Raw genomic sequence first — 20,208 nt, forward strand, 5'->3', positions numbered from 1 at the left:
CCAGAATATAGTTCTAACATACTAAATAACCCATTCCATCCTGTCGGCAGAGAAGTGATTTTGTTTATTTTATGTAGATGCGCAATGTACATTCACATATGGAGCCTAGCACTCTTATCCACCCCCCATGTCGCTCACCTACCCTACAGTTTTGTACCACTGCCTTTAAGGTTGAGAAAAGGATGACACATGAAAAGTCAAAAACTGTTTTTAAAGCATGAAGAATGTGCAGTTATTCCATAGTGGTACTTTTTCGGTTCGGTTATAAATTACTTCAAGGCCAAGCTCTTCAAATTAATTAGATCCACCTTTACTGTAAATCTTAAAAATCACTCAAAGTTCTTTGGGATGGGTACCCCTGACTACCTTGCTAGATGTACCATTCCTTATGTCTCAAGTAGATGCTTGTGATCCCTTAATGACCATAGATTGGTACTCCTTTCGCCACCTCAGCTGCGCTGGGAGATCACATGTTCTTCATCTTTTTTTTATTTTCTTGCACCCTATTTTTGGAATAGCTTACCCTTGAACCTACGTTCAGAGTCCTCCCTAAAGCAGTTCAAAGCTAATTTGAAAACTTATCTATTTACTCTGGCTTTTGACATGAGTTAGTGCTGCCTTTTATAGCAGCAGCTGCTGTCAGGTTCAGATTCAGTGTTTTATTGCTGTACTAGTAAAAAAGCCCCGTTTCTGATGCAAATGAAACGGGGGCTAGCAATGTTTTCTTCTGTGTGCATGTGGGAGTGTGTGTGTCCCTGCCCTCTGGCCTCTCTCCCCTCCCCCCCTCTGAGTCCTTCACTGTTACAGAGCCAGCGATTTGATTTCGTGCTCTGCTGTTTTCCTTCACTGACTGTGTTACAGAGAGGGCGGGGCAGACACTCATAGGGAAACCGGATATCTCGCCCCCTTCACACTTCCGGCTGGAGGCTTCATAGAACGTTGGTGTTGCCTTTTATATAGAGAGATATTTGTAGATATCTCTTTTTTTCGACTCTTCCCTATACTACCTGATATAGCGTTCCTTTCCAGTTTGTGTTTTTAAACTTTGTACATCGCTGAGATTTGGCCTTGCCATGAATTGGCGATTAATTTAAAAAACTGAATACCACTGGGAGAGTGGTAAGATGGCGACCTGTAATTCGTATGCCCAACGGCCTAGCTGCCCTCTGAAGTATTTGTCTTCTCTATGTAAATTTCCTCTCTGCAATTGGAGTTACCTTAACTGAGAGGAAGGGGACAACCGGCGGTCAGCCGCCGATGGCCAGCGTTTTGTCCCCTGAGCAGCAAGTGCGGGACCGCTGCGTGACGAACTGCCCACAGATGAAAGGGTGGCAAGTCCTTTGATTAGCGCTGGCGAAGGAGCGTCAGCTCTCTTGGACCTGGAAAAAAACAACTCCATCGCTCCCGAATTATTCCACCACTATGTCCAAAGGAGTGGAGGAGTGAGTTAGAGGCATGTGCTGAAATGGAGGATGTTTACAGCAGAACCCGAATCGGCGGAACCACTCCTAAACACCTAAGAGAAATCAGCTTGGAGTTTTTGGCTCCCGTGGAGGTTACATTGAATATCATCTGGAAGGCGCTTCGGGACCTAACGGTGGCAGTAAATAATTTTTGTTTCGGATATAATCTTATTAGAGAATTACATGGACAATTTAACTGAACCATTTGAGAGTGAAAAATTGATATAACAAATGAAGTTCTACACGAGCAAGAAGTGGTTATGATCTTGAAAATGGTAATAAACCAGAAACTTTGAATAATAAAATGAATATTATTATAGATGATTAATACCGAGATTATTGTTTTTCCCAGAGTTCTGGGTCTGACTCCTAAAGTTTTCCTCAGAAATATTTCCTCAATTATTACTTTAAAAGGAGTGAAGCCTGTGAAAACTGGGATTTCTTTAATCAGTGGGATCTGAGTTAGAGACTTAAGTATATGTATTGTTAAATAACTTCTGGTTTTTAAAAGAGAAAGAATGTAATCAGATGTATTATTTCTAACTAATATTGGACAATAAGTATGTTTTCAATGAAATGAATTGACTTTACACTGTATATTGGCCTTGAAGAAGCCAACCAGATGATCAATGTGGAATAATGAATTAGACGAGTAATATCTGGGGATAATCAAGTTAATACCACGTTTTTTTTCTGTTTATTGTTTAATTGATCTCCTTGTTTTGTTTCACTCTCCCTATTTAGTGGTCTAAGGAAGAGAATAGAATTACCTGGTTGAAATAATTCCTATATATTACCTTCTCTGTATTTCTGGCAAGTTGTTTTATCACTTGTAAAAATTTAAATGGTTATAAATAAAATTAAAAAAATAATAATAATAATGTAGCACAATGAATCAAAACTTACCAAACTTTCTGATATTGTTGCTAGACTTTCTTTTAAATGTTAAGATGCTAAACAAGGATATATTTAAAAATAGTTTCACCACTGTAAATTGCTTTGACACTTTTTAAGAAAAGACAGGTTATTAATAAAACTAAACTAATGCAATCATCTAGCCTTTCCATATCATCAAGCTGATCAATCCATAGACTGGTGGGTTGTGTCCATCTACCAGCAGGTGGAGATAGAGAGCAAAGCTTTTGCCTCCCTATATGTAGTCATGTGCTGCCGGAAACTCCTCAGTATGTTCTCTATCTCAGCAGGTGGTGGTCACACACAGCAGCAGCTCTGGCTAGGCCTCCAAGCCTAATTCTTAGGTTTTTTTGAGTGCCTGGGGTTGAGGGCTCTTCTTGAGCAAGTGCAAACCTGGTGGCGCCAGGTCCCTACTTTTCTCCCCCCTCCCGCTGGCTCCGTAAAAAAAAAAAAAAAAAAAAAATTTTGAACGTCCTTAAAGGCGTTTATTTCGACGTTTATTTAAACGTTTATTGCAGCTACTCACTGGGACACCAGGTCGTTACAGCTCGGAGCGGAAAGCAGGTAATTTTTACCTTTTTATAGTGGGCAGGGGGTTCCCCGATTGATCTCCATGTAGCATATGGCGTCGGAGGGCGAGGGCGCAAAGAGTCGCTCCCCGGATCGCTTAGGCGCTTCTAGAGGGGATGCTGGGGTCTTAAAGTCTGATTCGCCCGTGTTGGGTGACAGTTTCGTGACCGATGAGTGTCCCGGTCCTTCCTCCGGCGTGGCGGTTTTTCCCGCCATAATTGCCCATCCCCCGCTGCTCGCCTCCGCCATCTTGGCCGGCCACGCGGCTCGGACGGCTTCTTCGTGGGCCGCCCTTGAGGGAGACATTAATGCCATGGACGCCCTTAATTTGGGCGACGGCACCAAAGCGGCGAAAGTTAAGAGCTGTTTTTCCCCGCGCGGCTCCTTCGCGGAGTGTCGCGCCGGACGCCATTTTGGATGCGCAGCATGTCTCTCCTCCGCTCTTGCGAGCGCCGGTTGAGGGTGCGTCTAGGGCTGTAGCCCAGACTGCGGAAGTGCACAGTCTGGGGGGTTTCTCCCCCGAGTTTGTTTTGCTGCTGCATCAGGCCTTCCTTATGCAAAACGCTGCCCCTGCTCCCTCGTTTGGTAAAGAGGTTGAGGTCCCCGGAGGTAAACGCCCTCGGGTTGATTCCCAGGCCTTGGAGGACCTTGTCTCCTCCGATGTAGATGAGAGCAGCGTATCTGAGTTCTCCCAACGGTCCTTTGCGGATTCCTTGGAGGAGATGGATCCCCGCTCGGTTGGAGCGGATGACCCCTCTGCAGCGCGGCTTTTTAGCTCAGAGGATTTGCCCAACCTGTTAGTGCAGGCCATGGACATTTTGAAGATTTCCTCTCCGGAGGACGTCTCTCCCTCAGCCCCTGTTGACTCTGCCATTATGCTGGGGACGAAACGCCCGCCTAGAACCTTCCACGTGCATGATGCCATGCACACCTTAATTTCGGCTCAATGGGATGTCCCGGAAGCGAGCCTCAAAGTGGCTAGGACTATGTCCCGCCTCTATCCTTTGCCTGAAAGTGAACGTGAGGCCTATCTGTGGCCTACCGTGGATTCTTTAATCACTGCGGTGACTAAGAAAACGGCTTTGCCGGTGGAAGGTGGCACGGCCCTAAAGGACGCCCAAGACAGAAGATTGGAGGCGGCCTTAAGGTCGTCCTTTGAGGCGACTGCTTTAAGTTTGCAGGCCTCGGTTTGCGGTTCCTATTTGGCCAGGGCGTGCCTGACTATGGTGCAGCGGGCTTCCCCCTCGGATCATTCCTTGAGGGCTGATTGGCCGGCCCTGGAATCGGGCCTAGCCTATTTGGCAGACTTGCTGTATGATGTCTTGAGAGCCTCAGCTAAAGGCATGGCTCAGACAGTCTCTGCGCGGCGGTGGCTTTGGCTGAAACATTGGTCTGCTGACCACGCCTCTAAATCCCGCCTGGCTAGATTGCCTTTTAAAGGCAAGCTGCTCTTTGGGGTCGAGCTGGACAAAATCGTGACCGATCTCGGCACGTCTAAGGGCAAGAAGTTACCAGAGGTCAGGGCTCGGGCTAGTACTCGTTCCGGTACCTCCAGAGGACGGTTTCAGGAAGCCCGTCGGTACCGCCCGGGCAGGTCGGGCTCCTCTGCCCCCTCTTCCTTCAAGAGGACTTTCTCCCCCAAGCAGCATTCCTTTCGCAGAGACCGCCGTCCCGGAGGTGCTCCATCCGGTCCTCCCCCAGGGTCTCGTACCCAATGACGGGGCCTTGGTCCACGCCCCAGTGCAGATTGGAGGACGGCTGTCCTCGTTTCTGGGCGAGTGGACCACAATAACTTCAGACGCTTGGGTGCTGGAAGTCATCAGAGACGGCTACAAGCTAGAGTTCTGCCGACCCTTAAGAGACGGGTTTGTACTCTCTCCATGCAAGTCTCCGGTCAAAGCTGTGGCAGTGCAGCAGACCTTGGACAACCTGATCCGCCTGGGTGCGGTCGTTCCGGTGCCAGAAAATCAGATTGGCAAGGGACGTTACTCCATTTACTTTGTGGTACCAAAGAAAGGAGGTTCTGTCCGGCCTATCCTCGACCTCAAAGGGGTCAATCGGGCCTTGAAAGTGCGGCACTTTCGCATGGAGACTCTCCGCTCTGTTATAGCGGCAGTGAAGGCAGGAGAGTTCTTGGCTTCCTTGGACATCAAGGAAGCGTACCTGCATATTCCCATCTGGCCTCCTCATCAACGCTTCCTGCGTTTTGCAGTCCTGGGACGACACTTCCAGTTCAGAGCCCTCCCTTTCGGGTTGGCTACTGCTCCGCGGACCTTTTCCAAAGTAATGGTGGTCATCGCGGCCTTCCTGCGAAAGGAAGGAGTACAAGTCCATCCTTATCTGGACGACTGGTTGATCCGAGCCCCCTCTTATGCAGAGTGCGGCAAAGCTGTGAACCGGGTGGTTGCTCTTTTGAGCTCCCTGGGGTGGATCATCAACTGGGAGAAGAGCCAGCTGCGCCCGACTCAGTCCCTGGAGTATCTGGGAGTTCGATTCGACACCCAAGTGGGCAGAGTGTTCCTGCCAGACAATCGGATTGTCAAACTTCAGGCTCAGGTGGACCAGTTCCGAGTAGCCTCTCCTCTTCGGGCTTGGGACTATGTGCAGCTGTTGGGCTCTATGACGGCCACGATGGAAGTAGTGCCCTGGGCCAGGGCTCATATGAGACGACTACAACACTCTCTGTTGCAGCGCTGGACTCCGATGTCGGAGGATTATGCTGTGCGCCTTCCCTTGGACCCAGCAGTGCGCAAGGCGCTGAGCTGGTGGCTGCAGACAGACAAGTTGTCTGCAGGAATGCCTCTGGTGACCCCAGAGTGGATTGTCGTCACGACGGCGCCTCTTTGACGGGCTGGGGAGCCCACTGCTTGGGAAGGACAGCGCAGGGGCTCTGGTCTCCTGCAGAGGCAAAGTGGTCTATCAACCTCCTGGAACTCAGAGCCATTCGGTTGGCGCTTTTGGAGTTCATCCCGGTACTGGCGTTGAAGCCAGTACGGGTCCTGTCGGACAATGCCACTGCTGTGGCCTATGTCAACCGCCAGGGAGGTACCAAGAGCGCCCCTCTAGCCAAGGAGGCCATGAATCTATGCCAGTGGGCGGAAGCGAACCTGGAACAGCTGTCAGCGGCCCACATTGCCGGAGTCATGAATGTCAAGGCGGACTTTCTCAGTCGCCATACCTTGGAGCCCGGAGAATGGCAGCTATCTGCTCAGGCATTCTTGGACATCACGAAGCGCTGGGGCCAGCCGAGCCTAGATCTCATGGCGTCATCGGCCAATTGCCAAGTGCCGCGCTTTTTCAGCAGAGGACGGGACCCTCGATCCCTGGGAGTAGATGCTCTTCTCCAACAGTGGCCGACACAAGAGCTTCTCTATGTGTTCCCGCCCTGGCCCATGTTGGGCAGGGTGCTAGACCGGGTGGCAAAGCATCCGGGCCGGATAATCCTGGTGGGTCCGGACTGGCCCAGACGTCCCTGGTATGCGGACTTGATCAGGCTCTCAGTCGACGATCCTCTGCGATTGCCTGTGGAGCAGGGCCTGTTACATCAGGGTCCCGTGGTGATGGAGGATCCCTCCCCCTTTGGTCTTACGGCCTGGCTATTGAGCGGCAGCGTCTGAGAAAGAAGGGCTTCTCAGACAAGGTCATCGCCACTATGCTGAGAGCGAGGAAGCGCTCTACTTCTACTGCTTACGCCAGGATTTGGCGTACCTTTGCAGCGTGGTGTGAAGCAGGCTCACTTTCTCCCTTCACTGCTCCAATTTCTTCAGTGTTGGCGTTCCTGCAAGAAGGTCTGGAGAAAGGCCTGTCGCTCAGTTCCCTTAAAGTCCAGGTAGCGGCTCTGACTTGCTTCAGGGGCCGCCTGAAGGGTGTTTCCCTGGCTTCTCAGCCAGATGTGGTGCGCTTTCTCAAAGGAGTTAATCACCTGCGCCCTCCTCTGCACTCTGTGGTGCCTGCGTGGAATCTCAACCTGGTGCTAAGAGCTTTGCAGAAGCCGCCTTTTGAACCCTTGTCGAGGGCATCTCTGAAAGACCTGACGTTGAAAGCAGTCTTTTTGGTGGCTATCACTTCAGCCAGAAGAGTTTCCGAGCTCCAGGCACTCTCATGTCGAGAGCCTTTTCTGCAGTTCACTGAGGCAGGAGTGTCTATTCGCACAGTGCCTTCCTTCCTGCCCAAGGTTGTTTCTCGCTTCCATGTGAATCAGCAGCTCTGTCTCCCTTCCTTTCGTAGGGAGGACTACCCAGAGGAGTACTCTGCTCTCAAATATCTGGATGTGAGACGTGTCATCATCAGATACTTGGAAGTGACCAATGATTTCCGGAAATCGGATCATCTGTTTGTCCTGTTTGCAGGTCCTCGTAAGGGTCTGCAGGCTGCTAAGCCTACAGTGGCAAGATGGGTCAAGGAAGCCATTGCAGCGGCTTATGTGGCCGCGGGGAAGGTGCCGCCTATCCAGCTGAAGGCTCACTCCACAAGAGCTCAGGCGGCCTCGATGGCAGAGGCCGGGTCCGTCTCCTTGGAAGAGATATGCAAGGCGGCAACTTGGGCATCGGCCCATACATTCTCCAAGCATTACCGCTTGACTGTGGCTGCTCGGGCGGAGGCCCGGTTTGGAGCTTCAGTGTTGCGGTCAGGGATTTCAATGTCCCGCCCTGGGTGAGTACTGCTTCGGTACATCCCACCAGTCTATGGATTGATCAGCTTGATGATATGGAAGGTAAAATTATGTATCATACCTGATAATTTTCTTTCCATTAATCATAGCTGATCAATCCATAGCCCCTCCCAGATATCTGTACTGTTTATATTCTGTTTGAATTTTAGGTTCAAGTTTAGTCTTCAGTTACTTCAGGAGGACTTCGTGTTCAAGTTTTTTCACTTGGATCCTTCAAGAGTTGAGACGAGTTTGTGTTACAGTGAGCTGCTGCATTCCTCTCCCCTCCGTTTTACGGGGCTGGATTGAGACTTAAATTCTGCCGGCACTCCCTCCCGCTTCGTGCGGCTGTAGGGCAGCTTTGTACCCCTCCCGCTTCGGCGGTGTTAGGGTCAGTCAGCTCCTCCCGCGGTTGCGGTTGCAGGATAAGCCAGATCCCCCCGCATCGGCGGGGTGGTGTCCCTCCCCCGCTCCGCGGGGATGAGCTGGACGGATTCCCCTCCCCCACTTGTGTGGGGATGAGCTGGGTTAATTCCCCTCCCCCGTTTCGGCGGTGGTGAGCTGGGCAGAGTGTCCCTTTGTGGGTGTAATTCTCTAAGTGCTGAGTCCTGCGGATGGAGCTTTGATATCGACATACTGAGGAGTTTCCGGCAGCACATGACCACATATAGGGAGGCAAAAGGATTGCTCTCTATCTCCACCTGCTGGTAGATGGACACAACCCACCAGTCTATGGATTGATCAGCTATGATTAATGGAAAGAAAATTATCAGGTATGATACATAATTTTACCTTAGCAAAGTCCAAACTTTTAATCGCTTCCAAAATGCATAAAGATGCTAAAAGTTTTAAAAAAAACCACAAAAACAAAATTCAGAATCCAAAAACACGGGAAAACAGTTCAGAAAACATTACTAAATATTAAGAAAATACGTTTGGCTTAGTTTCAGGCAGGTTAAAATTCCAAAATCCAAATCTCTTGCTGTGGCTCTAGCTCACAAACAGTGGCACCCAAAACTAACCATGTTCAGATAAATCAGTGTCCTGAGAGCCACTGCAGTCTAATGATTTTGGCCATAAAGCTGTCAGCACACAGAGAAACAACTCTGCTGTACCCAGCTTTTGTTCTCCATGTATTGATATTGATGATGTCGCAGCCCTCTGCTGCGTTCAACCCTGTGAAACCGCCAGCACATGGATGAAGTAGAGCCGAGTACAGCAGAGAGTTGTACACGTCCTTATGGTACTACTCAGACTGTCCCCCCTTTCTGTCTCCAGTGTATATATATATATATATATATATATATATATATATATATATAGATAGTTATATATATATATATACTAGTAAAAAAGCCCTGTTTCTGATGCAAATGAAACGGGGAGGGGGGCTAGCAATGTTTTCTTCTGTGTGCACGTGGGAGTGTGTGTGTCCCTGCCCTCTGCCCTCTCTCCCCTCCCCCCTCTGAGTCCTTCAGTAAAAAAGCCCTGTTTCTGATGCAAATGAAACGGGGGGGGGGGGGGGGCTAGCACTGTTTTCTTCTGTGTGCATGTGGGAGTGTGTGTGTGTCCCTGCCCTCTGCCCTCTCTCCCCTCCCCCCTCTGAGTCCTTCACTGTTACAGAGCCAGCTATTTGATTTCGTGCTCTGCTGTTTTCCTTCACTGACTGTTTGTGTTACAGAGAGGGCGGGGCAGACACTCATGGGGAAACCGGATATCTCTCCCCCTTCACACTTCCGTCTGGAGGCTTCATAGAACGTTGGTGTTGCCTTTTATATAGAGAGATATATATTTGTACCCCACGCTTTCCCACTCATGGCAGGCTCAATGCGGCAGGCAATGGAGGGTTAAGTGACTTGCCCAGAGTCACAAGGAGCTGCCTGTGCCGGGAATCGAACTCAGTTTCTCAGTTCCCCAGGACCAAAGTCCACCACCCTAACCACTAGGCCACTCCTCCACTCTATAAGTCTGCATTGTTAAGATAAATGGCCTGCTTATATACTGATCTCTGAACTTTAAAGAAAAAAATTATGTGAACCCTTTCCCCCCCCCCCCCCCCCCCCCCCCACCCTTCATAAATACAAAGTAGAAACAACTCATTGAACACACCTGGCCTGGTACATGCTACAGACAAAAAAAAATGTGCTCCTAACATTCTGTTTTTGTTTCTTAGGTAGTTATTCGTGATAAAAATGGACAGATCCTATATCGTATTTCACCTTGGGCAAAATATGTGGTCAAGGAAGGTAAAAATGTGATTTATGACTGGGTACACTGGGAGCCTACAGAATCCTATAAAGTAAGAACTGTTTTTTTTTCTAGTCCTGTTGCATGTTTTAAGTCTTGATTATTGCGGAGTCACATTTTTATATGTGGTATAAACAAAATCTCAAATGATTGCCCATTAGATGATTCTTCTAGTTCGTTTTCATTCTTGTTCAGTGGGTACCTATTAGATAACGTTGCTTGTCACTTGTATTAAAGAGCATATACTTTAAAAAAAATCATAATAAAAAGGGACCTGTAACAGTGATTCCCTTGATTGCTGATGGTAATCTCAAAGTAGATTGCCTGTTATTCTTCCACTCCCTAGCTTTCTTTTGGGAATTGCTTGTGGCAATAATTTTGTTGAAATAATTTAAGGCCAAATCCAAAAACAATGCATGTATCGTAAAAATGTGTTTTTAAGACTTGTCAAACATCTAATCAGTTGACTGAGTTGAAAAGATCAATACTGATATGCTTGCCTCTTGAAATCCTAATAAGCAGCTAATCTTTTTTTCCAATGTTATTCTTGTTCACATTTCTTTCACTGTGCCTTTTTTGGGCCAGCACATCACCTTTGGTCAATAAATTTACTTTCCTTGTTATCCCTCCAGACCAGACCAGAAATGTGGGTTTATACTCTACCAGCAGATGGAGAAAGAGAAACCACTGGCTTGGTGTAGTCACACTACATAGGTTCCTGTGCATCCTACAGCCAGGCAGTATTCCTCAGTCTGCAACAGATGTTAGGTGAGGTAGAACTGAGCAGCCTGGATCTGGTCTGGTGGTAGCTTCATAGCCAGACTCTGATCATTGTCCTGGAAAGGAGGCTCTTGAGATTTGACTTAAAGACCCATCTTTTCCTGGCAGATTTACCAGTATCTTTGTCCCTTCCTATTGTGTTTTATCTTCCGCCTCTCTCTTTCCTCTTATTTATTGTAGTTCTTCCTCGGCTCCTCTATGTTTCCACTGTCTTTGTCATGTCTTTGAGGTTTGGTTTTGGTTGCCTCTCCTTTACCTTTTTGACATTAGATTGTAAGCCGCGCAGACACATGTTTTGATGGGTGGGATAGAAAGTCTTTAATAAACTTGAAACTTAGTCTGTTGGCCTTTTGGGTGCCTTAAAGAAAAAGAAGAAAATCAAAGAGCAAAACAAGAAAACTAGGACCAGCTGAGGTTACTCCAGACAACTCATGGCTGGGAAAACCAGTGGGCCTGGGTCCCTCCCTTGAATGAGTTATTTCGCCTTATGCTCCCTTGAAGGAGTTATTTCGCTACTTCCGCTTCGCCCTATTTTTGAGAAGAGGCTCTGAAGTAAGCTCCTAGGCACCATCAATTAAAAAAAACAAAAAAAAAAGCCAAGGCAAAAAGCAGGCCAGGATACTGAAGGAGCAGCTCTGGCAGATCCCAGTTCAGTCTGGGTTGCTGAAGGGGACATATAGAAGTCTGTCAGAACATGGCATAATAGCACAGGCCAAGCACACCTGGTGATGTGCAGCCTGCAGCTGCCACTGCTCCAGCATCAGGGTGTCTGTACAGTGTTGAACTTGTAAGGAAGAGCAGCAGGTTGAGAGTGCCATGGTTCCAGCAGTGGAGAGCAGCATTGTGCTAGTGTGCATGTGAGTTTGGCAGAAATGGCAGCCATTGTTATCAGTGCAGTAACTACAATTGCTCGGGGGTCCTGGTTCAAGTCTGGGGCAGGGAGAATGGGCCTCACCAAGGAAGGTAGAGCCAGACTGGATGACAGAGATGAATTTTAGCCTGGAGTTTGTGCTGCTGGCTGATGCACCAGGACTTCTGTCTGTCTGTAGAAGAGCCTGAGTGTGGGAGTAAATGCCCTCTGCGTTGAAGAGGCCTAGACTCACTTTGGAAGAGGAGCTGGAAGAGACACTGTTCCCGGGCTTGGACAATACACTGACAGAGGAGCTGGAAGAGACACTGTTCCCGGGCTTGGACAATACACTGACAAATTCTCTCCCTCCCCCCCCCCCCCCCAAGAGAGCACCCAGAGAGGCTCTGCAGAGTCCATGGAGGAAGAGAAAGTGCCTTTTGGGGAAGATGCATAAATAACGTCACAGGTGTTGGGAATACTGAAGATCTCAGAAGACCCATCCCAAACTCAGAGGATTCTTTGTTGGATGGGATCAGGAAGTCAGACAAGTTCTTCTTTGTTCATTGACCAATGAAAAATATGATCTCTGCAATGGGATATGCTGAATGTGGGCAGGTCCATGACAAGTTCTACCCAGAGCCCACAGAAGAGAAAGCGAGATTGCGTCTTACCAATATAGATGCATTTGTGTTGGCTAGCCTGGTGGAGGAGGGCACAGAATTCAAGTGTTCTCAGTACAGGCAGATGGAAGCCTTTCTGAATCAGACCTATGAAGTGCTGGCCTTTCAGACTGTGATCTGTTGGGTTTATGTATCTTGTGTGTACTTCTGTTGATCCTTCGTGAAGTTGCTGAAATCCCTTAGAACATAAGAATAGCCGTACTGAGTCAGACCAATGATCTATCTAGCCCAATATCCTGCTTCCAACAGTGGCCAATCCAGGTCACAAGTACCTGGCAGAAAACCAATTAATAGCAACACTCCATGCTACCAATCCCAGAGCAAGCAGTGGCTTTCCCCCATGTCCATCTCAATAACAGACTATAGACTTTTCCTCTAGGAACTTGTTCAAACCTTTTTTTTTTTTTACACCCAGATACTCTAAGAAGCTCCAGAGCTTAACTATTCTTTCAGTGAAAAAATATTTCCTCCTATTTGTTTTAAAAGTATTTCTATGCAACTTCATTGAGTGTCCCCTAGTCTTTGTACTTTTGAAAGAGTAAAAAAAATCAATTCACTTTTACCCATTCTATTACACTTAAGGTTCTCAATCAGATCACCCCTCAGCCGTCTCTTCCAAGCTGAAGAACCCTAACCTCTTTAGTCTTTCTTCATATGAGAGAGTTCCATCTTCTTTATCATCTTTGTCGCTCTTCTTTGAACCTTCTCTAATTCTGCTATATCCTTTTTTTTTTTTTTAAGATACGGCAACCAGAATTCAACGCAATGGAGCTAAACAGAGACATTACAATAATCTTGGTCTTATTTTCCATCTCTTTCCTAATAATTCCTAGAATCCTGTTTACATTTTTGGCTGGTGCAGAAGATTTTAGTGTATTGTCTACAGTGACACCAAGATCTTTTTCTTGGGTGTTGATTCCTTTGGTTGATCCTACCATCAGGTAGCTATGATGTGGATTATTCTTCCCAATGTACATCACTTTGCATTTGTCAACATTAAATTTCATCTGCCATTTGGATGCCCAGTCTTCCAATTTCTTAAGGTCTTCTTGCAATTTTTACAGTCCGCATGTGTTTTAATACTTTAAATTTGCTGATGACACAAAACTATTCAATCACTTTTCCATTTCAGATCATTTATAAATATTAAATAGCACTGGTCCTAGTACAGATCCCTGCGGCACTTCACTATTCACCCTCCTGCACTGAGAAAAATGTCAGTGACTCATGTGGCCAGAGTAGAGACATGCTGACAGCCTTCCTCAGCTGAAATACATTGGACCTTAGGAGAGTGTTGTTTTGTAGACACAGCCTTGAGTTACGTGGTATGCTATTGGGGTGAGAGTATTCCAATCATTGACTTGATGGCAACCAATGGAAGCAAAGTATCAAGATTCTTCAGTTGCAGAAAGGAACATTGCATGGCCAACATAGATGTGTTGATGCAACCTTGGCCATGAGACAGTCTGTTTTGTATTTTCCCCCATGGTCCTTGGTGAGAAAGGTGATCCAGAGAATGGAGAGTCACCCAAAATAAAAGCCATCGTGATGACACTGAATTGGCTACAGAGGCTGTGGTATGAGGTTGTCATGAGGCTGAAGAATGGGGAGGGGGGGGGGGTTAATTCAAATGCCGGATCTGTGTCAATTGTCTTAAGCCTGGATCTTAGAAAGGCAAGGGTAGGAAGAGATGATACCCCAGTAGGATGATTTCTACTTTGTTGCATGTTTACTTTCCAGTCTGCCTTTAAAACTTGCAGGAGCTGCCTCCTGCTTGTTAAAGACAAAACCAGCAGTTCAGTCTGAAAAATTGACAAGAAATCCTCTCAAAACTTTCAACTCTGCCCCTGACCTTCAGAAAACTTTTCGGCATTATAAGCCGTTAAATCGCAGGAAGATTGTGAAAAATTACAAGAGGACCTTACGAGACTGGGCGACTGGGTGTCTAAATGGCAGATGACGTTTAATGTGAGCAAGTGCAAAGTGATGCATGTGGGGAAAGAGGAACCCAAATTATAGCTGTGTCATGCAAGGTTCCACGTTAAGAGTCACCGACCAAGAAAGGGATCTAGGTGTTGTCGTTGATGATACGTTGAAACCTTCTGCTCAGTGTGCTGCGGTGGCTAAGAAAGGAATGGAAAACAAAAATGAGGACGTTATAATGCCTTTGTATCGCTCCATGTGTGACTGCACCTCGAATATTGTGTTCAATTCTGGTCGCCGCATCTCAAAAAAGATATAGTGGAATTAAAAAAGGTGCAGAGAAGGGCAATGAAAATGATAAAGGGGATGGGACGACTTCCCTTTGAGGAAAGGATAAAGCGGCTGGGGCTCTTCAGCTTGGAGAAAAGACGACTGAAGGGAGATATGATAGAGGTCTATAAAATAATGAGTGGAGTGGAACGGGTAGACATGAAGCGTCTGTTTACGCTTTCCAAAAATACTAGGACTAGGGGGCATGCGATGAAGCTACAAAGTAGTAAATTTAAAACAAATTGGAGAAAATGTTTCTTCACTCAATGTATAATTAAACTCTGGAATTCATTGCCAGAAAATGTGGTAAAGGCAGTTAGCTTAGCAGAGTTTAAAAAAAAGGTTTTGCTGGCTTCCATAGACCATTATTAAATTGGACTTGGGGAAAATCCACTATTTCTAGGATAAGCAGTATAAAATGTTGTGTGCTTTTTGGGGATCTTGCCAGGTATTTGTGACCTGGATTGGCCACTGTTGGAAACAGGATGCTGGTTTTGATGGACCTTTGGTCTGTCCCAGTATGGCAATACTTATGTACTTACATTTCCTTCCGTACATTGCAGCACTCCTGTCTGTGTATTAACATCCATTTAAATACATTTCAATACAATTTGTGGTCATCTTTACCATGCATATTAACACCCACGCTCAAGCCCTCTGAGCATTTGGCACACAGTAATGTGCACGCAAACTCGGTGTTAACCACCCATGTATACTTGCAGTGGCTTTGAGCATTGGCCGATGCTCAAAACTTCCACTGAAAAATGTGTGAAGAGTTGTAGTATTGGAAAAGGGCAAATGTCCCTTTCCTTAAGAATATATCATAACGTAATCATTGCCATAGTGGTCCATCAAGCCCAGTATCCTGTTTCCAAAAGTTGCCAATCCAGGTCATAAGTACCTGGCAAGATCCCAAAAGAGTCTTAAAGGTACATAAGTAATGCCACACTGGGAAAAGACCAAGGGTCCATCGAGCCCAGCATCCTGTCCACGACAGTGGCCAATCCAGGATGCTGGGCTCGATGGACCTTGGTAGAAGAGAAAAGGTGGGTAACTATTTATTTATTTATTTATGGGCCAATAACGTTTATATTGGTAATAGGAAATGTAATGGAGATGTTCTGAAATAACAGATCTGAAGCCACCTGCTTTTAACCAGAAGCAGATTGTGACAAATGTGATTATTTGTTTTTCAATTGCCTGACTAGAGAACTATTAGCTAGATGTGGTCTACTTGAGTTTCAGCAAAGCCTTTAATAATGTTTCTCTTAAGAAGCTCATGGGCAAACTGAGCAGCTTAGTGGTAGGTCCCAAAGTGGTAAACTGCATTAGAAGTTGTTTGACATTACAGAGTGGTACATGGATCTCACTTGAAGAAATTACCTTGTATACACAAATGCATACGTTTGTTTGAATTTGGCACAACATACTGTTTTGCTTCCGAGAGTAGCTGAATCATATGTTCACTATTTTGCTTATTATTCTTTGGTTTTAATGCCTGATGACAATCTAGAATATTTTTCTTTCTTTGTTTAGCACAAACATCCTCACCCCAAGAAACCAAAAAGTGTTAGAATCTATGAATCTCATGTTGGAATTGCCTCTCCTGAAGGGAAAATAGCTTCATATAAGAACTTCACACATAATGTACTACCTAGAATAAAGGATCTAGGTAAGTAAAAAGTAATTGTCCTGCAAAATTGGTAATGTTAAACTAGGAGGTAAAAATTCAAAGGCCCACTGAGTGGTGGAATTAAGTGGCTCTAGATAACCAGATAGTTTTGGCTGAGTATGTGGTTTAAATCTCTTAACTACACAAAAACTTTCCAGTTGGATTTAAAGCAGCCGTTTCTGATCAAATTTGACTAAACATCACACTTAATGAGCTAGATCTGATAACCCTGTCCCAGGTGTGCCCCAGCCTTGTCCCTTTTTATCTAGCTTAATCTGCAAACGAAATGAATTTTGTGCAGACAGGTTTAGTCTGCTAGGGTTTGGAATTTTTAGCTGATTAGGCTTATGTGGTTCAACACAAATTTTAATTGCGTAAATCTTTGATAAGATTTTTTTTTTTAATTGCATTAAATAGCCGTGTTCAAATGTTACCTTGTCATAGGGATCTCCCATAGGAAAAAAGCGGGCTTTTATTTAAATATCAGAGTTTTAAATGTTGGCTGTGATGCTTATGCATGTGTATGCAGTGATACTCTCTAAATAGAAGATGGTGCTGAATATACATACAGAGAAGTGAGAGCCAAAGCTATAAAGGTCAGTGGCGTAGCTAGGTTGGTGCCTGGGCCCACCAACATTTTGTCTGGGTCCCTGACTGCTCAGTTTCACTGAAAGGGAGCGTGCAGGACGTCAAGAGGAAGAGAGAGCAGGGCAGGGAACGCTGGGGCGCCGGAGACCGGTGCTGGAGAAGGCTTCAGCTGACGGGGGTTTGGAGACCCCCGCCAGTCAAGGTATTTGCTGCTGTGGGGTGCGGCAGGGCAGCGGGGGGAGTGGAGGCGAGGGGGGGGCGACAGAGTAAAATTTGCCTCCTCACCTCGGGCTCTGGCCCCCTCCCACCGTGAGGTCTGGCTGCGCCCCTGATATAGGTACCCTGGGTTTCTCTATATTGCACCTTAATTTCTGCGTGGATATCCAAGCATATTCTATAACGATGCACGTAACTTAATTGGTTAGCTAATCAGCACTAATTGGATGTTAAGCAGTTATCAGCACTAATTGACATTAAGATTTACGCACACAACTTGCTAGCATACTCTGTAACATGGTGCGCCTGAATTCTGGTTGCATAGTTGAAAAGGGGACGGGGCATGGGCGTTTCTAAAATCTATGTGCGTAGAATACACTCGCTCTGTGCCTAATTTAGGCATTGGGATTTATTCCAAGTAAAACATGGCATAAATGGCCGTGACTACATTTGGTCGCGTGGCGAGACGCTTGGCATTATTCTATATACATGCAGAAATTTAAGCCTATTCTATAAAATTTAGCTTACTTTACAGAATACACCTAGGCGTAATTTTTTTTCCTGCATGGAATTTTCAGGCACCGTTTATAAAATCTAGTCCATAGCGGTGATTTGAATGACTTCAGGGTGGCTCTTTTGCCGTCCTAAATTTTATCTGGAAAGCTAATCAGCCGTAAATTCACTGCTATTCTGATAACGCTCCACTCTGGAAATACCTAGATATTTCTGAAGCAGTCTAATTTTTCAGATGTAATGCTGCTTGCTGACTAGGGGCTCCTTTTACTAAGCAGTGGTAAGTACCGTCAGGCTGCCGCAGTAGCCCAGCAGTACTTCCCACCCCTACTGTGTCGTCGTTTCCATTGCTACAAAAATATGTTTATTTTTGTAGCGCCAGACTGTACTCGGCGGTAATCGGGTAGTGCTGTGCGCTGCATGGTTAGCGCGGGAGCCCTTACCACCACCTCAATGAGTGGCGGTAAGGGCTCCCCCCACCACCACCACCACCACCAAAATGGCTGCATGGCAAGTGCTTTACTTGCTACCCGACCTTTTCCTGCAGGAAAGCGAGACCTTCCCTTTTACAAGCTGTGGTAAAAGGGGCCTTGGTACATGTGTAAAACATGCACCGACGCCAGCCCTGGCCCCCCTTTCTTGATAAAAGGGGCCCCAAGGCAATTATTTGTAGAATGGCTGCCTTAGATTATCAACACGGAGAGAGTAGTGGATGCTTGGAATGCCCTCCCGCGGGAGGTGGTGGAAATGAAAACGGTAACAGAATTCAAACACGCGTGGGATAAACATAAAGGAATCCTGTTCAGAAGGAATGGATCCTCAGGAGCTTAGTCAAGATCGGGAGGCGGGGCTGGTGGTTGGGAGGTGGGGATAGGGCTGGGCAGACTTATACGGTCTGTACCAGAGCCGGTGGTGGGAAGCGGGACTGGTGGTTGGGAGGCGGGGATAGTGCTGGACAGACTTGTACGGTCTGTGCCAGAGCCGGTGGTTAGGAGGCAGGGCTGGTGGTGGGGAGGTGAGGATAGGGCTGGGCAGACTTATACGGTCTGTGCCAGAGCTGGTGGTGGGAAGCGGGACTGGTGGTTGGGAGGCGGGGATAGTGCTGGACAGACTTGTACGGTCTGTGCTTGAGCTGGTGGTGGGGAGGTGAGGATAGTGCTGGGCAGACTTATACGGTCTGTGCCTGTGCCAGAGCCGGTGGTTGGGAGGTGGGGCTGGTGGTTGGGAGGCGGGGATAGTGCGAGGCAGACTTATACGGTCTGTGCCCTGAAGAGCACAGGTACAAATCAAAGTAGGGTATACACAAAAAGCAGCAAATATGAGTTATCTTGTTGGGCAGACTGGATGGACCGTGCAGGTCTTTTTCTGCCGTCATCTACTATGTTACTATGTTAATACATATAGGCCCTGATATTTGTGCAGAAAACTGCATCCTTATTCTTGGAGGTGTCTTAGCCTGTCGCACATTGTGGTACAGCTGGTAAATAACAAACCTATCTGTTGGTAGAATGTAAAGAAATATATGTGTACGTTTATATCTTTTTAAAAGAATTCTGCACTTCTTAGACACGCACAAGAAAACAAGGATTGAAGAAGGGAAATGCATGCTTTTCTTAATATATATAACACCCTTTGGGTTGTAAGTAATAATAATGATGTTTGGGGTTATCTGAGACCCAATCTCAGAAGTGAGGATGGGGTTTGCGTTACTTCTGCTAGTCCTCAGAAGGAAGCTGTTCCTGCCAACCCTCTGTCACTAAAACAGTTTATCAGGATTTATATACTAGAGAGGTCCTATTAGTTTTCTGACCTTGAACAGCAAGGGTATGTTTGTTTCACTGTCTGTTGTAGAAATCTACAGTGTAAAAAGAGAAGGTACTGAAGAGCAGTTAGCAAGGAAAGATAAGGAGTGGAGGAGTAGCCTAATGGTTAGTGCAGTGGGTTGAAAACCTGGGGAGTTGGGTTTATTTCTCACTGCAGCTCCTTGTGAGCCTGGGCAGTCACTTAATCCTCCATTGCCCCAAGTACAAAAAGATTGTGAGCCCTGTAGGGACAGAGAAAGTACCTGCATAGAATATGTAAACCACTTTGGGTGCACCACAAAGGGAGTATGTCAAGTCCATGACCCTTTATCTTGTTTTTCTGTGTTGTTAAATGACTTCTTAGTATTTTAAAGATTTGAAAATTAAAAAAAAAAAAGTAACCCCTTACAATTTTTTGCAGTTTACTCAGCAATCACTTTGATTTTCAATGAGAAATTGTAATTTTGCATACATAGTCATCATACTTACGCATTACTATTAAACGGCATTTAATTATCTTAAGCTATGATGTTACTGACATTTTAGCGCTACTACCTAGCAATTTTTTTGAGTTAAAATGTTTGAGTTAAAACACAGTAAAATAACGTCATTCAAACGAAACAACTAACAATGTATCAGAATTCTACAGTCACTGTGAATGCTTAGTGTCCGCTCCCAGTTTTAACACAGGAAAATTGGACGGTAGCCAATGTAAAGGGTTCCAGAGGAGATCCGGGAAATTATAGACCGGTGAACCTGACATCAGTGCCGGGCAAAATGGTAGAGACTGTTATAAAGGACAAAAAACAGAGCATATACTTACTCCATCCTCATCCTCCTCGATCTTTCCGCCGCGTTTGACACTGTCAATCATGATTTACTTCTTGCCACGCTGTCCTCTTTTGGGTTCCAAGGCCCTGTCCTCTCCTGGTTCTCCTCTTATCTCTCCTACCGCACCTTCAGGGTACACTCCCATGGATCTTCCTCCACTCCCATCCCACTATCTGT

At 46.3% G+C, this 20,208-nt stretch overlaps 1 protein-coding gene across 1 annotated transcript in view; it reads left to right on the forward strand.

The window, feature by feature from the left end:
- LOC115465564 (1,4-alpha-glucan-branching enzyme-like) overlaps positions 1-20,208 on the forward strand; it is a 120,761-nt gene that overhangs the window by 35,293 nt on the left and 65,260 nt on the right. The window contains exons 4-5 of the mRNA XM_030196120.1: positions 9,773-9,898; positions 15,946-16,081. Coding sequence (XP_030051980.1) covers positions 9,773-9,898; positions 15,946-16,081 — 262 coding nt within the window. The remainder of the gene's footprint in view (positions 1-9,772; positions 9,899-15,945; positions 16,082-20,208) is intronic.

The sequence above is a fragment of the Microcaecilia unicolor genome, chromosome 1 (assembly GCF_901765095.1).
Source record: "Microcaecilia unicolor chromosome 1, aMicUni1.1, whole genome shotgun sequence".
Taxonomy (NCBI): domain Eukaryota; kingdom Metazoa; phylum Chordata; class Amphibia; order Gymnophiona; family Siphonopidae; genus Microcaecilia; species Microcaecilia unicolor.